Source organism: Sporobolomyces salmoneus (assembly GCF_050403485.1).
Source record: "Sporobolomyces salmoneus JCM6883 DNA, S_salmoneus_JCM6883_v1_ctg55, whole genome shotgun sequence".
In the NCBI taxonomy this organism is placed as follows: Eukaryota; Fungi; Basidiomycota; class Microbotryomycetes; order Sporidiobolales; family Sporidiobolaceae; genus Sporobolomyces; species Sporobolomyces salmoneus.
Genome location: NW_027481108.1, coordinates 89,658 through 103,355, shown reverse-complemented (window position 1 = coordinate 103,355; position 13,698 = coordinate 89,658). Strand labels below are relative to the sequence as shown.

At 51.1% G+C, this 13,698-nt stretch overlaps 6 protein-coding genes across 6 annotated transcripts; 3 read left to right on the top strand and 3 right to left on the bottom strand.

The window, feature by feature from the left end:
* Nucleotides 1–1,571: 1,571 nt before the first annotated feature.
* On the bottom strand, nt 1,572–2,551 carry SOD2 (superoxide dismutase SOD2; the record flags this gene model as incomplete). Its single annotated transcript, XM_076634271.1, has 5 exons — nt 1,572–1,655; nt 1,724–1,819; nt 1,914–2,207; nt 2,305–2,355; nt 2,438–2,551. The coding sequence occupies 5 exons, from the start codon at nt 2,549–2,551 to the stop codon at nt 1,572–1,574; spliced, it is 639 nt and encodes a 212-aa protein (XP_076485780.1).
* Nucleotides 2,552–2,651: 100 nt separating this feature from the next.
* Nucleotides 2,652–4,365, top strand: BIO2 (biotin synthase; the record flags this gene model as incomplete). The annotated part of the gene is made up of 8 exons (XM_076634270.1): nt 2,652–2,834; nt 2,939–3,111; nt 3,223–3,342; nt 3,410–3,536; nt 3,606–3,748; nt 3,823–3,957; nt 4,023–4,113; nt 4,177–4,365. The coding sequence occupies 8 exons, from the start codon at nt 2,652–2,654 to the stop codon at nt 4,363–4,365; spliced, it is 1,161 nt and encodes a 386-aa protein (XP_076485779.1).
* Nucleotides 4,366–5,492: 1,127 nt separating this feature from the next.
* Nucleotides 5,493–6,031, top strand: JCM6883_000602 (uncharacterized protein; the record flags this gene model as incomplete). The annotated part of the gene is made up of 3 exons (XM_076634269.1): nt 5,493–5,656; nt 5,722–5,938; nt 6,014–6,031. The coding sequence occupies 3 exons, from the start codon at nt 5,493–5,495 to the stop codon at nt 6,029–6,031; spliced, it is 399 nt and encodes a 132-aa protein (XP_076485778.1).
* Nucleotides 6,032–6,588: 557 nt separating this feature from the next.
* On the top strand, nt 6,589–6,942 carry JCM6883_000601 (uncharacterized protein; the record flags this gene model as incomplete). Its single annotated transcript, XM_076634268.1, has 1 exon — nt 6,589–6,942. The coding sequence occupies one exon, from the start codon at nt 6,589–6,591 to the stop codon at nt 6,940–6,942; it is 354 nt and encodes a 117-aa protein (XP_076485777.1).
* Nucleotides 6,943–7,285: 343 nt separating this feature from the next.
* On the bottom strand, nt 7,286–12,512 carry SEC26 (coatomer subunit beta; the record flags this gene model as incomplete). The annotated part of the gene is made up of 17 exons (XM_076634267.1): nt 7,286–7,536; nt 7,599–7,674; nt 7,736–7,882; nt 7,944–8,561; nt 8,626–8,967; nt 9,034–9,387; nt 9,442–9,719; nt 9,779–9,890; nt 9,953–10,144; nt 10,207–10,323; nt 10,384–10,488; nt 10,558–10,579; nt 10,647–10,715; nt 10,783–10,853; nt 10,942–11,216; nt 11,935–12,139; nt 12,207–12,512. The coding sequence occupies 17 exons, from the start codon at nt 12,510–12,512 to the stop codon at nt 7,286–7,288; spliced, it is 3,540 nt and encodes a 1,179-aa protein (XP_076485776.1).
* A 245-nt stretch (nt 12,513–12,757) lies between these two features.
* On the bottom strand, nt 12,758–13,494 carry JCM6883_000599 (uncharacterized protein; the record flags this gene model as incomplete). Its single annotated transcript, XM_076634266.1, has 4 exons — nt 12,758–12,880; nt 12,955–12,966; nt 13,031–13,372; nt 13,459–13,494. 4 exons carry the CDS (start codon nt 13,492–13,494, stop codon nt 12,758–12,760), a joined length of 513 nt encoding a protein of 170 aa, XP_076485775.1.
* Between the last annotated feature and the right edge of the window lie 204 nt (nt 13,495–13,698).

Below are 13,698 nucleotides of genomic sequence, written 5' to 3'. Positions count from 1 at the left end.
AACCGACCGCTTTTCAAACATCGAAGCGAAAGTTTACCGAGTTTCCCACCGAGACAACTCGTAGAGGAGGATTCAGAACCGAAGAGGTCATTCGATGACGAGGAACTGGCCAAACTTCCTGTGCGTTCAACGTTCCCTGTCGTTTTATCGTGTTTGAGCTTGCCTGACTGACGTTCCCTTCCTCTGACAGTCGAATCCGAAAATGTGGCTCCCTTCTCACCTCGCACTCTATCTCTCGAACGCCCTCTCGCTCCACCCAGCACTTGCAGAAGACATCACTGCGTTCATTCGAAACTCTCGTTTATCCGGTCGAACGTTCCTACGTCTCAAGAGCACCAACTGATTGGTTCTCAACGTTTCATCAAGAACACCGAACAACATCCAGGACTCGCACCTCCTTCGGTACATCCTACTCTGGAGCGTCAGGAGTGCGCGAGATGCTCGGGTGTGCATGAGTCACGAAATTCCGCCCGTTTCGTCCTTTTCGAGCTCAGGACGAATGACCTTAACTTCATCTCGAACCGCTCTGATCCCATTCTGAAGCGGTCTCGTACGACTTGCTGCCAGATTGTACCTCAATGCTCCGTTCCTTGCTTCGTGAACGGGTTTCTCGCGCTTGGATGTTTCGTACTTGCTTGACGCCGGCCCTGTGGCTTCTCTAATCAACGCGTCTGCTTGGTTGGTGGTTTACCTGTATGCCTCAAAAGCTGACCTGCTCGACAGGTGCGAAAACGCTTTTCGAGCTCATTCGATCCGAATCTCGAACAGTTCCAAGGCGGACGGAACCGTCCGGATCATCACAGTGCAGCAATTTCAATGTTTTCCGAGCTCTGTAGACGCTGACATTTACCGATCTCGATCTCCAGTTTTGCCTTAGCGAAACCAGAGCTGCCAAAAGCAATGACTACAATATCGAACCTTGTCTCTACAGGGTATCTCCTCCTCTATCAAAGGATCACAGACGCCTCCAGTCCTGCGAGTATCACTTGCTTCCGATGAGGAAGACAAACGACCGCATAGAACTGAGAGGAAAGAGTTTGTAGCCAGTCAGTAGAAGACAATCATTTCCTCAGCTACCTTTGTGCCACCACATCCAGTGTCGACTGTCTTCAGAACTGGAGTCACGACTCCACAGCCCTTGAATGCGCAGATGGTCGAGGACACAGGTACTTGGCAGAAGTCGACGAAGCCTTGTCGATTCTCCGACCGTCCGGAAAGTTCATCATTGACGTCCGCTCGTCTGGCTTACTTCGGGTTCCTCGATCCCTCGACATGCTCTCCCTTGATGTTTTACTTGTTCAGCTCAGAACAGATCGAAAGCGGCGCATTGAGAGGCGGTTTGGCAATTGTCGTTCAGGGTTCTCTGCAAAATGCAAAATCTTTCCTCCGACAGGAGACGCCGCACCTCTTCCTCTCGGTCCGGATCACACACCGAGACGTAGGGAGAAACTTCATTGTTGAATTCGAACCGCACACAAAAAGAGAACAAAACTTCTTTCCTTCATCCACCGTTTTTCATTTCCGGATATCATCAAAGTCGAGCCAAGTCGAGGGAGACAGGACTGGTCGGTTTAAGCCTTCGAGAGACGAGCCTCGGCTTCTTTCCAGTTGATGACTCCCCAAATCGCATCGAGGTAAGATTGCTTGACGTTTTTCTGAACAAACGGATTCAAATTTGGTCAAAAATGCCCCCAAAATCGAGCAAAAGACGGCGATAGCTTACGTAGTCGAGGTAGAAAGCATGTTCCCACATGTCAATACCTACGAGAGGTACGTAGCCGAGAAGAGGGTCTTGGTTCGCCGTCGCTACGGCCTCGAGCTGTTCCCACATGTCGAAACGTGAGTGAGTGACTCGGCGTTTCGGTTCAGTCTCCGCTCCACCTCGAGGGATCCAGAGAGAAGGTAGTGCACACCTTCTTGGTGGTAGGGTTGAATCCCAACCAAGCCCATCCAGAACCTTGAATTCCGAGCGCGGCAGCGTTAACCGCCTTCTTCAATCCATCGAGACCACCGAAATCCTTCTCGACTTGTTCGGCGAGGGGTCCCGAAGACGGGAATTGTCCTCCTCCTTGGGAAGTAGGGGCGAGGTTCTCCCAGAAGAGAGAGTGGTTGATGTGACCTCCTCCGTTGAATTTGATCGCGGCTTGGAGGGCAATCGACTTCTTGACGTCTTGAGCTTGGATAGCGGCAGAGAGTTCTTCAGAAGCCTATCAAAGCGAAAAAGAGTGACGGTTGAGAGATTGCGTCAGATTAGTCATTCTTTCGCTCGGAACACGAATCTCGCAACAGAGACCGCGAGCTTACCTTGTTGAAGTTGGCTACGTAGGTAGCATGGTGCTTCGAGTGGTGAAGTTCCTATAGCGCGAGTGGAGAGTGTGAGTTGTGAGGACTGCCGAGGGAGAGAGGGAGCGGAGAAGAGGGGGAAGGAAGAACTAACCATGATGGTAGCCGAGATGGCAGGTTGGAGAGCATCGTACGAGTAAGGGAGCTTGGGGAGGACGGCAGGGATCTTGTTGAACGATGACATGGCTCGAGAAGTGGCTCGGAACATAGAGTTGGAAGAAGAGAGAGAGATTCATCGATTCGCTCTCAACGGCAAACGGCTTCCTGTTATCTCTCCTCCACTTTCGACTGAATTCCCGCTCTGCAGTATGGCTACTCCAAGGTTCCTACTCACTACAGCTCGACAAGTGGTTCGACCTAGATCGATCGGGAATCAATTCGTTCGAGGGAACGCAACTCAAGTTGAACCTCTCAACAAACCGAAACCTTGGACACGTCAAGAAGTACAAGAAGTGTACGACACCCCTCTGTTCGAGCTCATCTTCCGTGCTGTGAGTCTCTTCCCCTCTTATCTTCCTCAAATCTGTCGCGAAACCCCACAAATTCTCTCAACTAACCTCTCCCCAACCCGATCAATCCCATTCTGTGCGAGTAGGCATCAGTCCACCGACTCAACCACCCTCCCGACCAAGTTCAACTGTGTACCCTTCTCAACATCAAGACTGGAGGATGTTCCGAAGATTGTTCGTATTGCGCTCAATCGTCCAAACACGCCGATAAAGTTGGACTCAAAGCAGAGAAACTTACCGATGTTGAGACTGTACTCACGTGAGTGAGATCTCTTGGTTCTCTGGACTAGATCTAGAGCAGGGATCAGTTCTCCGAGGAAATCGAGAAACTGAGAACTGATGAAACGATTGCATGTTGAAATGAGTACAGTGAAGCCAGAAAAGCTAAAGCGAATGGATCTACTCGATTCTGTATGGGAGCAGCATGGCGAGACATGTCTGGACGCAAGAGAGGGTTCGAAAGGATTTTGAAAATGGTTGAAGGAGTTCGGTTCGTCTCCCCCTCTCCCTCTCTCCTTCAAGTGGAATATACTGAAGCATGTCCTGCGACCATCTAGTGCATTGGATATGGAAGTTTGTACGACTTTGGGAATGCTCACGCCGGAACAAGCGGCTCAATTGAAAACTGCCGGTTTGACCGCTTACAACCACAACCTTGACACTTCTCGTGAATACTACCCCAAAGTCAGTCTCTCATCTCTCCAGCTTCCTTGTTAGGCAGATAGGTGAGGCTGACTCGTTCATGTTGAGTAGGTTATCACGACCCGCAAATTCGATGAACGATTAGAAACGATTGAAGCCGTTAGATCTGCTGGAATCAGTGTTTGCAGTGGAGGTATCATCGGATTAGGAGAGAATGACGGCGATCGAGTTGGTTTGATCTGGGAAATGAGCCAGTGAGTTGTCACTGTTCTTCCATTCGAACGGAAACTGAGCAATTCTGACTGGGAACCGTTCGTTGGCTGTTTAGACTTCCTGAACCTCCCGAGTCGTTCCCCGTCAACGCTCTCGTCGCCATCCCTGGTACTCCTCTCGAAAAGAACGAACGTGTAACGATTCAAGAACTCCTTCGTACCGTCGCTACCGCTCGTATCGTTCTTCCTACGTGAGTTTTTCCTTCGCCTCACGTTGTAAAGACACCTTGACTGACCTCTTTCTGCTTGTCGGTAGCTCGATCATTCGTTTCGCGGCCGGTCGAATCAGTTACACTGAATCTGAACAAGCCCTTGCTTTCATGGCCGGTGCCAACGCCATCTTCACTGTCCGTCCTCCTCTCTCCTCCTTCTCTCCTCTCCTCTTGAACTGATTGAACTCGCTCGTGCAGGGTGAGAGGATGTTGACGACCCCGACTTCAGGATGGGACGAAGATCATTCGATGCTCTCGAGATGGGGATTGAAAGGAATGAGATCGTTCGAGTCGACGACGGTTAGGATGAAGGAATCGAAACAGGCGTTGAAGGAGACGGAGGAGAGGAAACTCGCTGCCGAAAGCCAAGCTGAGATTGCCGCCTAAAGATGCAAACTCTCTCGCAAACTTTTCATTATCTCGACTTCTTCGCTCCTTCCCCCTCTCTATCTACTACTTTCGACCGGGGCAGATCCGTTTATAGACAGAAGGATTACTTTATTATCTCCTGGGGTTTTGTTCACTCTCGTTAAGTACAAATAACCTTTCGTTTTCTCTCTCCTTCCACGACTTCTTTCCTTTGCTTTCCCCTGGTGTGGTGTAAAAGTGTCAAAAGGTTAAACAGGATTCTCAACGAGATCGTTTTCGCCTTGCACGAATCCGAAACGACAAGACCTCAACTCGAAACAGCTCGTAGCTGATTCTATCGGTCGCACACGGTTTGTGCACACGTGGATAACTGAATGATTCATTCAGCCTCGAGCTCACACCTCACCGACTATTTTTCAAGAGTACCTCGGTCTTTCACGAACCTTGTCGCTCAGTAAGCTCAACTTGCTCTCTGTCCGTCTCTACCGTATGAACGCCCGCTGAGCATCTTTGACCTCTCAGTCCTCGGTGGAGTGAACGTTTCGATCTATGCTGCTTCCGCTTGCGCCAGTTACTTCACGATCGAGACGCTCGGAAGGAGGAAGATGTTCCTGATTGGCAGTGCGGGACAATGCCTGTTCAAGGTCGCTCTGTGTTTCGCATGCGTTCAAATCCGCGCAGTAGAGTTCCGATTTCAACAATCTGTAGCGCTGTCTTCTGTGGGCTCGCCCATATTCCGGCGAAACCTCGCGAGACGGTGACTAATTTCGCTGAGCATTTCGTGGAAGCGTTCGCTGCTTCCGCGTCGCTAATCGGTTCAGCATTCGGCAGCTGTGCTCGTGCTGTTACGCCAAGATCCGAACATCGAGTCAGTTGATCGAAGCGTCGGTTGAACTATCTCGAGCAGGAACCACGTTGTTTCTCTTCGTGGGTCTGTGTACAACCCCAGGTCATTCAGCCGTCAGCCCATTGAGCCGATAAGTAGCCGAGGTAGAAGGGGAACAGGCAGAAAGGGCGCAGGTGAACAAGGTCCGTGTTTCCCCTTGTCGAAAAGGTTTGAAGCGGGAACCCCACCACGAGTGCCCAACCTACTCTTTCCTCCTCTTCCACTACTGATCGAAATCCCGTGCGACAAGTACCTCAGCATGACCTCGAAACAACCAATCTACCGACTCCCGAACGATTCGCAAGAAGTCGTCCCACACTCTGCTTCAACTTTCCATGCAGCACAGTCCAAGGAGGTCTACTCACCAGTAGCGAGGACGAAGTATGAAATGTGGAATGCGAGGCATGGTCAATTATCGAACGGGTGAGTCTGTTAGTCCTCTTCTGAGCTTCTGTGCGAGGCTGATGGCTCGACGGTCCTCCGCACAGCGAGATCCAAGAGAGAGAAGCCGAAGCTCGACAACAGAGAAGAAAGGAAAAGGCGCAACAAGAGCAACAGACGAGAGCAGCCGAGTTGGCGAAATGGAGTAGGACCGCGAAGATTCAGCACAAGCAGGATCACCCGTTTCACCGTATAGATACGGAGACACAACCCGTCGCGGTGCCAGGTCGTCAAGTGTTCTCGTCCGCTGGCGCGGCTGATTATGTGAGTCCAGTTTCGCGACATTTCGAGAGACAGATGACGAATACTCATGCTAACCTCTTCGGAGTGTCCACTCAGGCCCGAGAACTCCTTTAAGTAGTCCTCGAAGAAGACAAGCATGCTCGACACCAGGTAAGTCCTTCAAAGTTCCTTCGACAAGTTTCGACGAGTCGAACTGACTTCTAGATCGTCAGCCCAAAGAGAACCGTCCGGAAGCAGTCCCCCAGCATTCTATGGCGCATTTGCAATCGAGTCAAGGTGTTAGGAGGAGCTCAGTCATCGATAGACTGACCGGGTTCTGATCGACTCAATTCGCGATATTTTCCCCTTCTGCTGTTTCCCCTGTCTCGTTTCCTTGCTTCGATGTAGATATAGTTTGCGATGGATGTAAAGCTGTTCGTACGTCGGTAGCGATCGGGGATGTTACCAGGCGTAGTCGGGAAGTCGACTCGATTCGAATAAAGATCTTGGAGAGACGGTGAGCCAAGCGAGTACAGGTGGAAGAGTGTTTTCGAGTATAGTCGTGAGGTCGAGCGAGCGTTGGAGCGGAGGAATCAGAGAGTAAACAGGGGTCATGATGCGCGAATGACGGAGTAAGAAGGGCAAGAGAAGGAGGCGAGGCTCTCTCCCTCTCTTCTCAAACACGCGCAAGGATGAATCCACCTAAGCTCGACTATTCGCACTCTACGTACCTCACTCTATCTACGAAGATCTCCCCCGAATCCCTGCTTCCTACGCCTTCCTCGTCTCCTTCCAATTCCTCTTCTTTCTCCCAATCCTCTCAAGGCTCGTCCTGCTCCTCCGATCTCAGTTCCTCCCTCTCCTACGTCGGGAGAGTAGGACAACTACCGAACGAGCATATCTATGAATTACCAGGAGTACCAAGTTCGAACCCGCCTTCAAGGGAAGTCGTAGAGGTGAAGAAATGGTTGCAGGCGAAAGAAGGAGTAAGCGCAGTGGAGGTCATGGTACCACAGAACAGGAGCAGGAGGAGGTTCGAATGCTAGCCGGTCTGGATGCGGAGCAGGGGTAAGTTTTGCTGATTTGTTTTTCCTACCTCGATTTGACACTAACTCGTACATTTGCGCTTAGCTCTTTCAGGTGGTGCTGCACCAGTGTTCTGAGGTATCGATTGTTGTTGTCGCTTCGCTTGTTTCCCGATTCTGCCTCGTTTTTGTTGTTGGAATCGTCTGTTCTCACTCTCGCCACCTCGTTCTCGTGACAGTCAGATAGGGAGAGAACAGTGATGGTTTTCTGATACTGAAGGGGGGAATACACAAAAGAAAGCAGAAAAAAGAGAAAACAACCAAGAAAGAGGGAACCGAAAGAAAATGAGGAAACTTGGAGAGTTTACTTTTTCTGTTGTTGAACCGTAATCTTGTCTCCCAACGACAACGCGATTCCTTGAGTCTTTGATCGAATCCTGACGTGACCCGTCAAAGTACCATCGGCCAATTTCTCGATCGATAAATTCGCGAGAGCGTCTTCTCCGAACAATGAGCGTGCGTAGAGGTTTGCGGAAAGGAAGCCACAATCGCCTTCGAGCGCGGCGTCGGGAGTGAGACAGGCCATGTTTGTCGAGGACATGATGTGCGCGAGATCTGAACAGCAGTCGAAATGAGTCAGTCGAGGAACAGGATCGAAGTCGACAGAGTTAACTCACAAGCTCGAAGGTTGTCGATCGTCGTCGAGACGTTGACCTTGTTCTCCCATTCGAATTCGGTCCACATACTTCGGAACTGTTATCGGAAAGGAATAAGTTAATCAGAACGGGAAGAAGAGCGAGACAGGACAGCTTACTTGAGCCTCGTTGCAGTATCCAGGAGTGATGTAATCGAGAATATCGATATGGATGTCGTTGAGGACGACGCATTGACTGTCGTTCGAAGCGGAAGCTCCATCGTAGAAAATGTTTCCGAAAATGACTCCCGTTTCCGTCGATGAAACCTGCGACAATCGAGAGATTCAATCTTTGCCCTTTTCACTCACAACAGAGAGCACGACTGACCTTGATGGTAGCTTTGATCGATTGGAAACTTTGAGGACCGAGAGTGTGGGTTGTCGGCCGTTCGACGAGTTTGAGGTCTCCGAGAGTAGCGAATTCGCAAGTGAGGTTCTGTAGCGTCTCATTCGTTTGATTAACGATGAGGACGTCGAGGAAGATGTCGAACCCTTGAACGTTGACATATGCTTCGGCGTAGACGGGATCCGAGAATCCGGTAAGTTGAACAACCCTCTGAAGTTTCGAAATGAAATCGTCTTTCGCCGCCTCAACCGCTCCCGTCGCTTTCGTTAGATCGAGTTCGTATTCGTCCGCTTCTGCTCCATTCGTCTTTTTCGCGAGTTGTCGGAACGAAATGAGGTCGTCGGCTTGGATCTGACTACTCTTTTCTTCCCGTTTCTTCTTCTCTTTCGCCTTGACCGCTTCGTGTTCGATCATCATCGTGTACGCTTTCTGGGTGTCTTGTAGGAAGATCTCTTCGACTTTCGCGGCGTGAGCTGGGTTGTCGAGTTCGGCGAGACATTGAAGGCAGGTGAGGATTCGTTCTTGAGCGTCTTCGTCAATCGGTACGGCAGAGAATTGGGATTGTCCGACTCGGATCAGAGAAGTCATGATCAACATGCACTGTACGAAGTCACGATCGATCAGTTCTCGAATTCTCTGCGAAGAGTTTCCGGAGGTTACTCACCTCTGCTCGTAATCCGTTGACAGTCTTGTCGTCTCCCTCGCTCAACTCCTTCAATCTCAGAACCAACTTAGTCAAAGTAGCAGCGAGAACCGTCGCAGTGTAGAAGTCTCCACCGAGGATGAGAGCTCGAAGAGGAGGTTTCGCCGCAGCCTTGACGGCTTCGAGGTTCGCAGCGCGAGAGGCGGAAGGTTGAGCAGAGAAGACAGTTTCGGTCGCATAAGTACCGTCGGCGAGAACTCGAGTAGTCGTTGTCGGGACGGATTTCTGCGTGAGTTGAGATTCTCCGTTGATTTGATCAGCCGTCGAGGCTTGAGCTTCTTGTTCGGCTTGATCGAGTAATCGCTGCGAGTAGAAAGCGAGTGAGTTCTCGCTTCTGACGAGAATGAAATAAAGAGAAGGAGAGCTCACTTGTTCTGAAGCCAAAATCGGGATCTCACCGATAACCTGTCTAACCTTCGACATCGCTTCCCCAACTTCTTCCTTCGTAGCCGCGTACTCTCCAACGATCCACATAGCACCTCGAAACACTTTCCCGCTCTTGATATCCGGGAAAGTTTGCAAGAGTTTGTCGACGATACCACTTCGCAGATTCGGGAATTTCTCGACGACTTCTCGTACGAATGCGATCACGTCGACGGCGGAAGCGTTTGATGCGTCGCCGAGGAACTCCATGAGGACGTGGACGACGGAAGAGGCGACTTCGGAGTGTTTGATCGCGCAAGAGTGAATCGTTTGAATCAGGAGTTGTCGGTATTCGGTAGCCTGAGGAACGATCATGTTAGTGATAGAACAATGCGGATGAATGGACTGACTCACCTTCTCGAAAGTACCATCCAGCGTCTTGATCAATTCCTTCTTCAAGAACCCAATCACTTCCTCAACGTTCCTCGAGCTGACCATATCCAACGCGATCTCGAGTGCCTTCCTTCGTACGTCCATATCGGGACTTCCGACTACCCGTAAGATATCCATCACTAGTTCGTCGAGAACGTGTTCGTGCTTTTGGTGAAGGAGAGAGATGCGGGAGAGGACGATGGTCTTGACGTTGTTTGAAGGTTCTTGGATGACAAGGGAGATCAAGCAGCTGGCGGCAGCTGCAAGAGTGGGGAAGGGGTGAGCTTAGTGCGTCTTTGAGCAGCAAGAGAAGACTGACCTTTGACAGCGGCCGGATTTTGGGTGAGCGTAGTGAGAGTCGCAGCAGCTTCGTATTTGACCGAGTGAGATCCCGAGTTGAGCAACTCGAAGATGCATTTGATGTACCGCGCCTATGATGCCAGTGGTCAGAACCTCCTTTTCGAAAACTCGTTGAATCGGAGGAAAAACGCACCTTCAAAGCTCCCTCGTTTCCAGCTCCACTCGTTTTTGATTCCTTCCTAATCAACTCGATAACTGCCAACTGCATCATTTCGTCTAGGTTGGGGATTTGATCGTAGATCGAGAGGAAGTATTCGACTGCTCGTGATGAAGAAACGGCTTGAAGCATGACGAAAGCGTTGCGAAGTGAGGTTGTATCGGATTCCTGAGGGCGCGCAGAAGAGGAGTGAGCTCTACGAGCACGACAAGAGTCGGGAAAGGGCTTACGGCAGCCATGAACGTTTGGATAAGTTCGGGAGCGTCGGGAATGAGGAAATCAAAGTTCTTGTAAATCGTGAAGATGGCCATTACTGCGTTCTTCCTGACGTAAGAGTGACGATGTTCCTGGCATATCATGTTCCGCATTAGCTCGTGCAAGCGGTACAGGAGTCGTATCAAACTCACGAGACATTGTCGACATGTCGGGATTAAAGGTTCAAGGAGTTCTGGTTCTCGGAGTTTCTGGATGAAGCGAAGGGTAGCACCTCGGATGTACTCATTGGGATGTTGCTAGAATAGGGTCATGGGAGGTCAGTCAACCAGAAAAGCTGCGAGAAATGACAAGAATTGAAAACTTACGAGATCGTTTCGGATAGCGTTACTGTCAACAGATACATCTAGTCAGTTCGAAGAGCGCTGTGTCACATTGAAGATCGGGAAGAACTCACCAAACGAGGATCATCTCTTGCTTGAGTTTACCATTCTCGTCGTATTTAGGGCAAATCTCCCAGTAAAAGCTGTGAAGATTTGGAAATGGATCAGCCGCGGGGCCTAGACCAGCTGCTGATTGATTCGTATGCTCACTGTAGTAGCTTCTTGATCTGCTTAGACTTGTTAGGGAGAACGAATTGAATGATCGGCATCAACAATGCAGGCTATCACTCGAATCGGGATTGTACGTCAGTACTCTGCTCACGCGTACTCGTGTGATGGCTATAGCCATCTGATTCCGTATCGACTCACCTGAGGCTGTCCATTGAGAGTTGAAACGATGATCCTCCTCAACGTGTCGAGTTTGAGTTCATCCGTTCCCTTTTCCAACGCGGCGCGCAAGTCCTGCATTTGATAGCCTAGATCTCCTTCATCTGCGACCAAAGTAAAGGCGAGGTTCTTCTCGCTCGACGAGGAAGCCATCGAATCTTGGAGTTCGGAACTTTCGATGAGATGAGGCGAGGCAGAGGGGGTTGGGCTGGTTTCGAGAGGAGGGGAGTGGTCGAGAGTCGCGTCGGATGTCCTAGCTGGGTTCGGCGAGCGGGCGATGGAGATGCTCGGAGCTGAGTGTTGAGGGAGAGAGGCTCTCGCGAATTTCACCTCTCTCTTCCGCATCATTCACTTGCTTCGCTCGATACGATCACACATCCCAGCTACTCGGCTTGACGACCTTGAGACCCGGCCGTTGCTTCAGGCGCTCAGTCTCTCGATCATCTCTCGGTGCTCGCTTATTTCGCATCGACCTTGACTCGCTCATCAGCATTGGCAATACGGCTCAAACCAGCGTAGTCGCCAGCTACAGATAGTGTCCATTTCGAGGAAGCCAAAGGAGAAGGCAAAACACGGGAGGTAGAGCTAAGAGTATTCCGGGAAGTAGAAAATCGTCTTGCGTCGAGTCAAATGGGGAGAGGAGGGTCGCGACAGCGAAGTTTGAACGCTCAGAGGGCGGTGACGACGAAGTTTCCCCTGTCGCATGAAAGGAAATCAAGAAGGATTCGCGCAGGTCAACGAAGGAGGAAGTGGGGTTGCCTACATCTTCGAGGAACTGCGCAGAGAACAAGTGAGGGAAACGGGTCAACATCTCGAGGAGGTCGGACAGGAAAGGACGAAGGAGCGTTTTCGGGCGACTTACGAAAGGCCCGCCTAGCTTGTTCATCTCGGTCACCAATTCGCTAGGTACGCTCGTCAACCCCGCTCCCGAACAAAGAAAGATGAGAACGATGAAGTTGAATCGCCCCTCCTCACGCCAATTCTCTAGGTCGACACTCTCTCCCTCCCACTCCTCTTTGCTCAGCCCAGGAGGCGACGTCGTAACTTCCTTGACCCATCCTTTGATCGGTAGGTGGGACGCTTCAGAGTAATCGACGAGCTTGTGCATGTATTGGTAGCTCCAGAGCGTTCGCCAGAGGTACTTCCACAGAGTAGGACAAATTTCCATGAGCTGACGGGCCTATCGAGCAGAACAAGTCGTCAGTAGCGGCTGAGCGCGTGGTACGCTGAAGAAAAGAGGGACGAACCTCACCGGGGTCGCCAGCGTTCTTGAACAAAGCTTTCGATTCCGAGTAGATCGAATTCCAGTCGTCGGTGTCCGGTCCGTTGACGTGATGATCCTTGTCGCGCCAGATCAGGTGGAAGATGCTCGTTACGAGGAAGCAGGCCCAGTACGACGTCGACCATTTCCTCGCCAAGTTTGCGTCTCTTGCTGTTTCCGCCTCGGTCGCTTTCTTGTTGAGGGTTGTCTCGGCGTCATGCCAGATTCGATCGGTTTTGGCGTACGAGGATGCTCGATCCGCCTTGATCATGTTTCGAAACATATGCGACATTTTTGGCGAGTGATGATGTGAAGGAGGAAGAGAAGCAAAAAGGAACAAAGCGTCGAGTTGTCAGACGAACAAAGCGTGACACCTCGACGCTTTGTTCCTCAGGTCCGAGGGTTCCCTCTATTGAACGCACGGTTCTGCTCTCGCACGTGTAGTCGCTCGAGACAAACGAGGGGAAGGTCTGGGACTCAATGGATCTGAGAAAGGCTCAACGACTCGATTCGCAGGAATAACTAAAGTTGCATCGTTCATACGCCACGAGGGAAGTAGATACTGTGCTGACGAAGGCTTAGGTTGGGAGACTGACGAAGCGAGTTCGCGTGGGTGACTTGGTGAATGCGACGAATTTCGAACCATCCAGGCCTCCTCGCCTGTTCGACATGACAAGCGCACATCAGCGACGTGACTCGTATAACTAAAAGAAAACGCAGACTGAACAACGTACAGGTTTACGCTCCTGCGCGAAACGAAAGGGAAATCAGCATATTGAACCTGAACAGGGAAACGATGAGAAAACGCACGAAAGGACCTCCCAGTTTGTTCATCTCGTCCACGAGCTCCCGTGGCGGCGACGCTGCCGAACCGTGGATGCAGTACATGATCAATGTGGTGGCGAACAGAAACCGGGCTTTTTGTCGCATTTCCTTCTCCGCCTCAGTTGCTCCTTCGTACCTCCATTCGTCGGCGGTCAAGCCATCGGATGACTGACCGGTTTCAGACGGCAGAGTGAGGTGAGTCCACGCCTCGGTCGATTCGGAGATCACAGGGACACTGTCGGGAATCTTCCTGACGACCTCCGGGCGCGCGATCGCCTCGCATACGTCCCTCCATAGAATCGGACAGTGAGTTTTGAGATACGAGATCTGAGGCGAAGGAGCAAAAAGCTTCGCATCAGCGGCAGCTCGAAGGCGAAGGAACGGTAGAAAACAGGGGGAGAAAGACAACGAACCTCTCGGACGTTCCTCGTCGAGGGAAGTCTCGCCATTTCATTGCGAATGGCGGTTATATCATTGTCGAAACTGGTCTCGTAAATCCAAACCTTTTCCTCCAAGAACAGGAAGAGGTGATAGGTCGAATAGGCCCTTTTCGATCCTGCCTCCTCCCGCTCACTTGCCTGGCTCCAGAACGTTCTTAAGCGATCGAAGTCGTCGCCGTCAGCCATAGTGGAGCGGAGGCCGAGGAGGGAGGG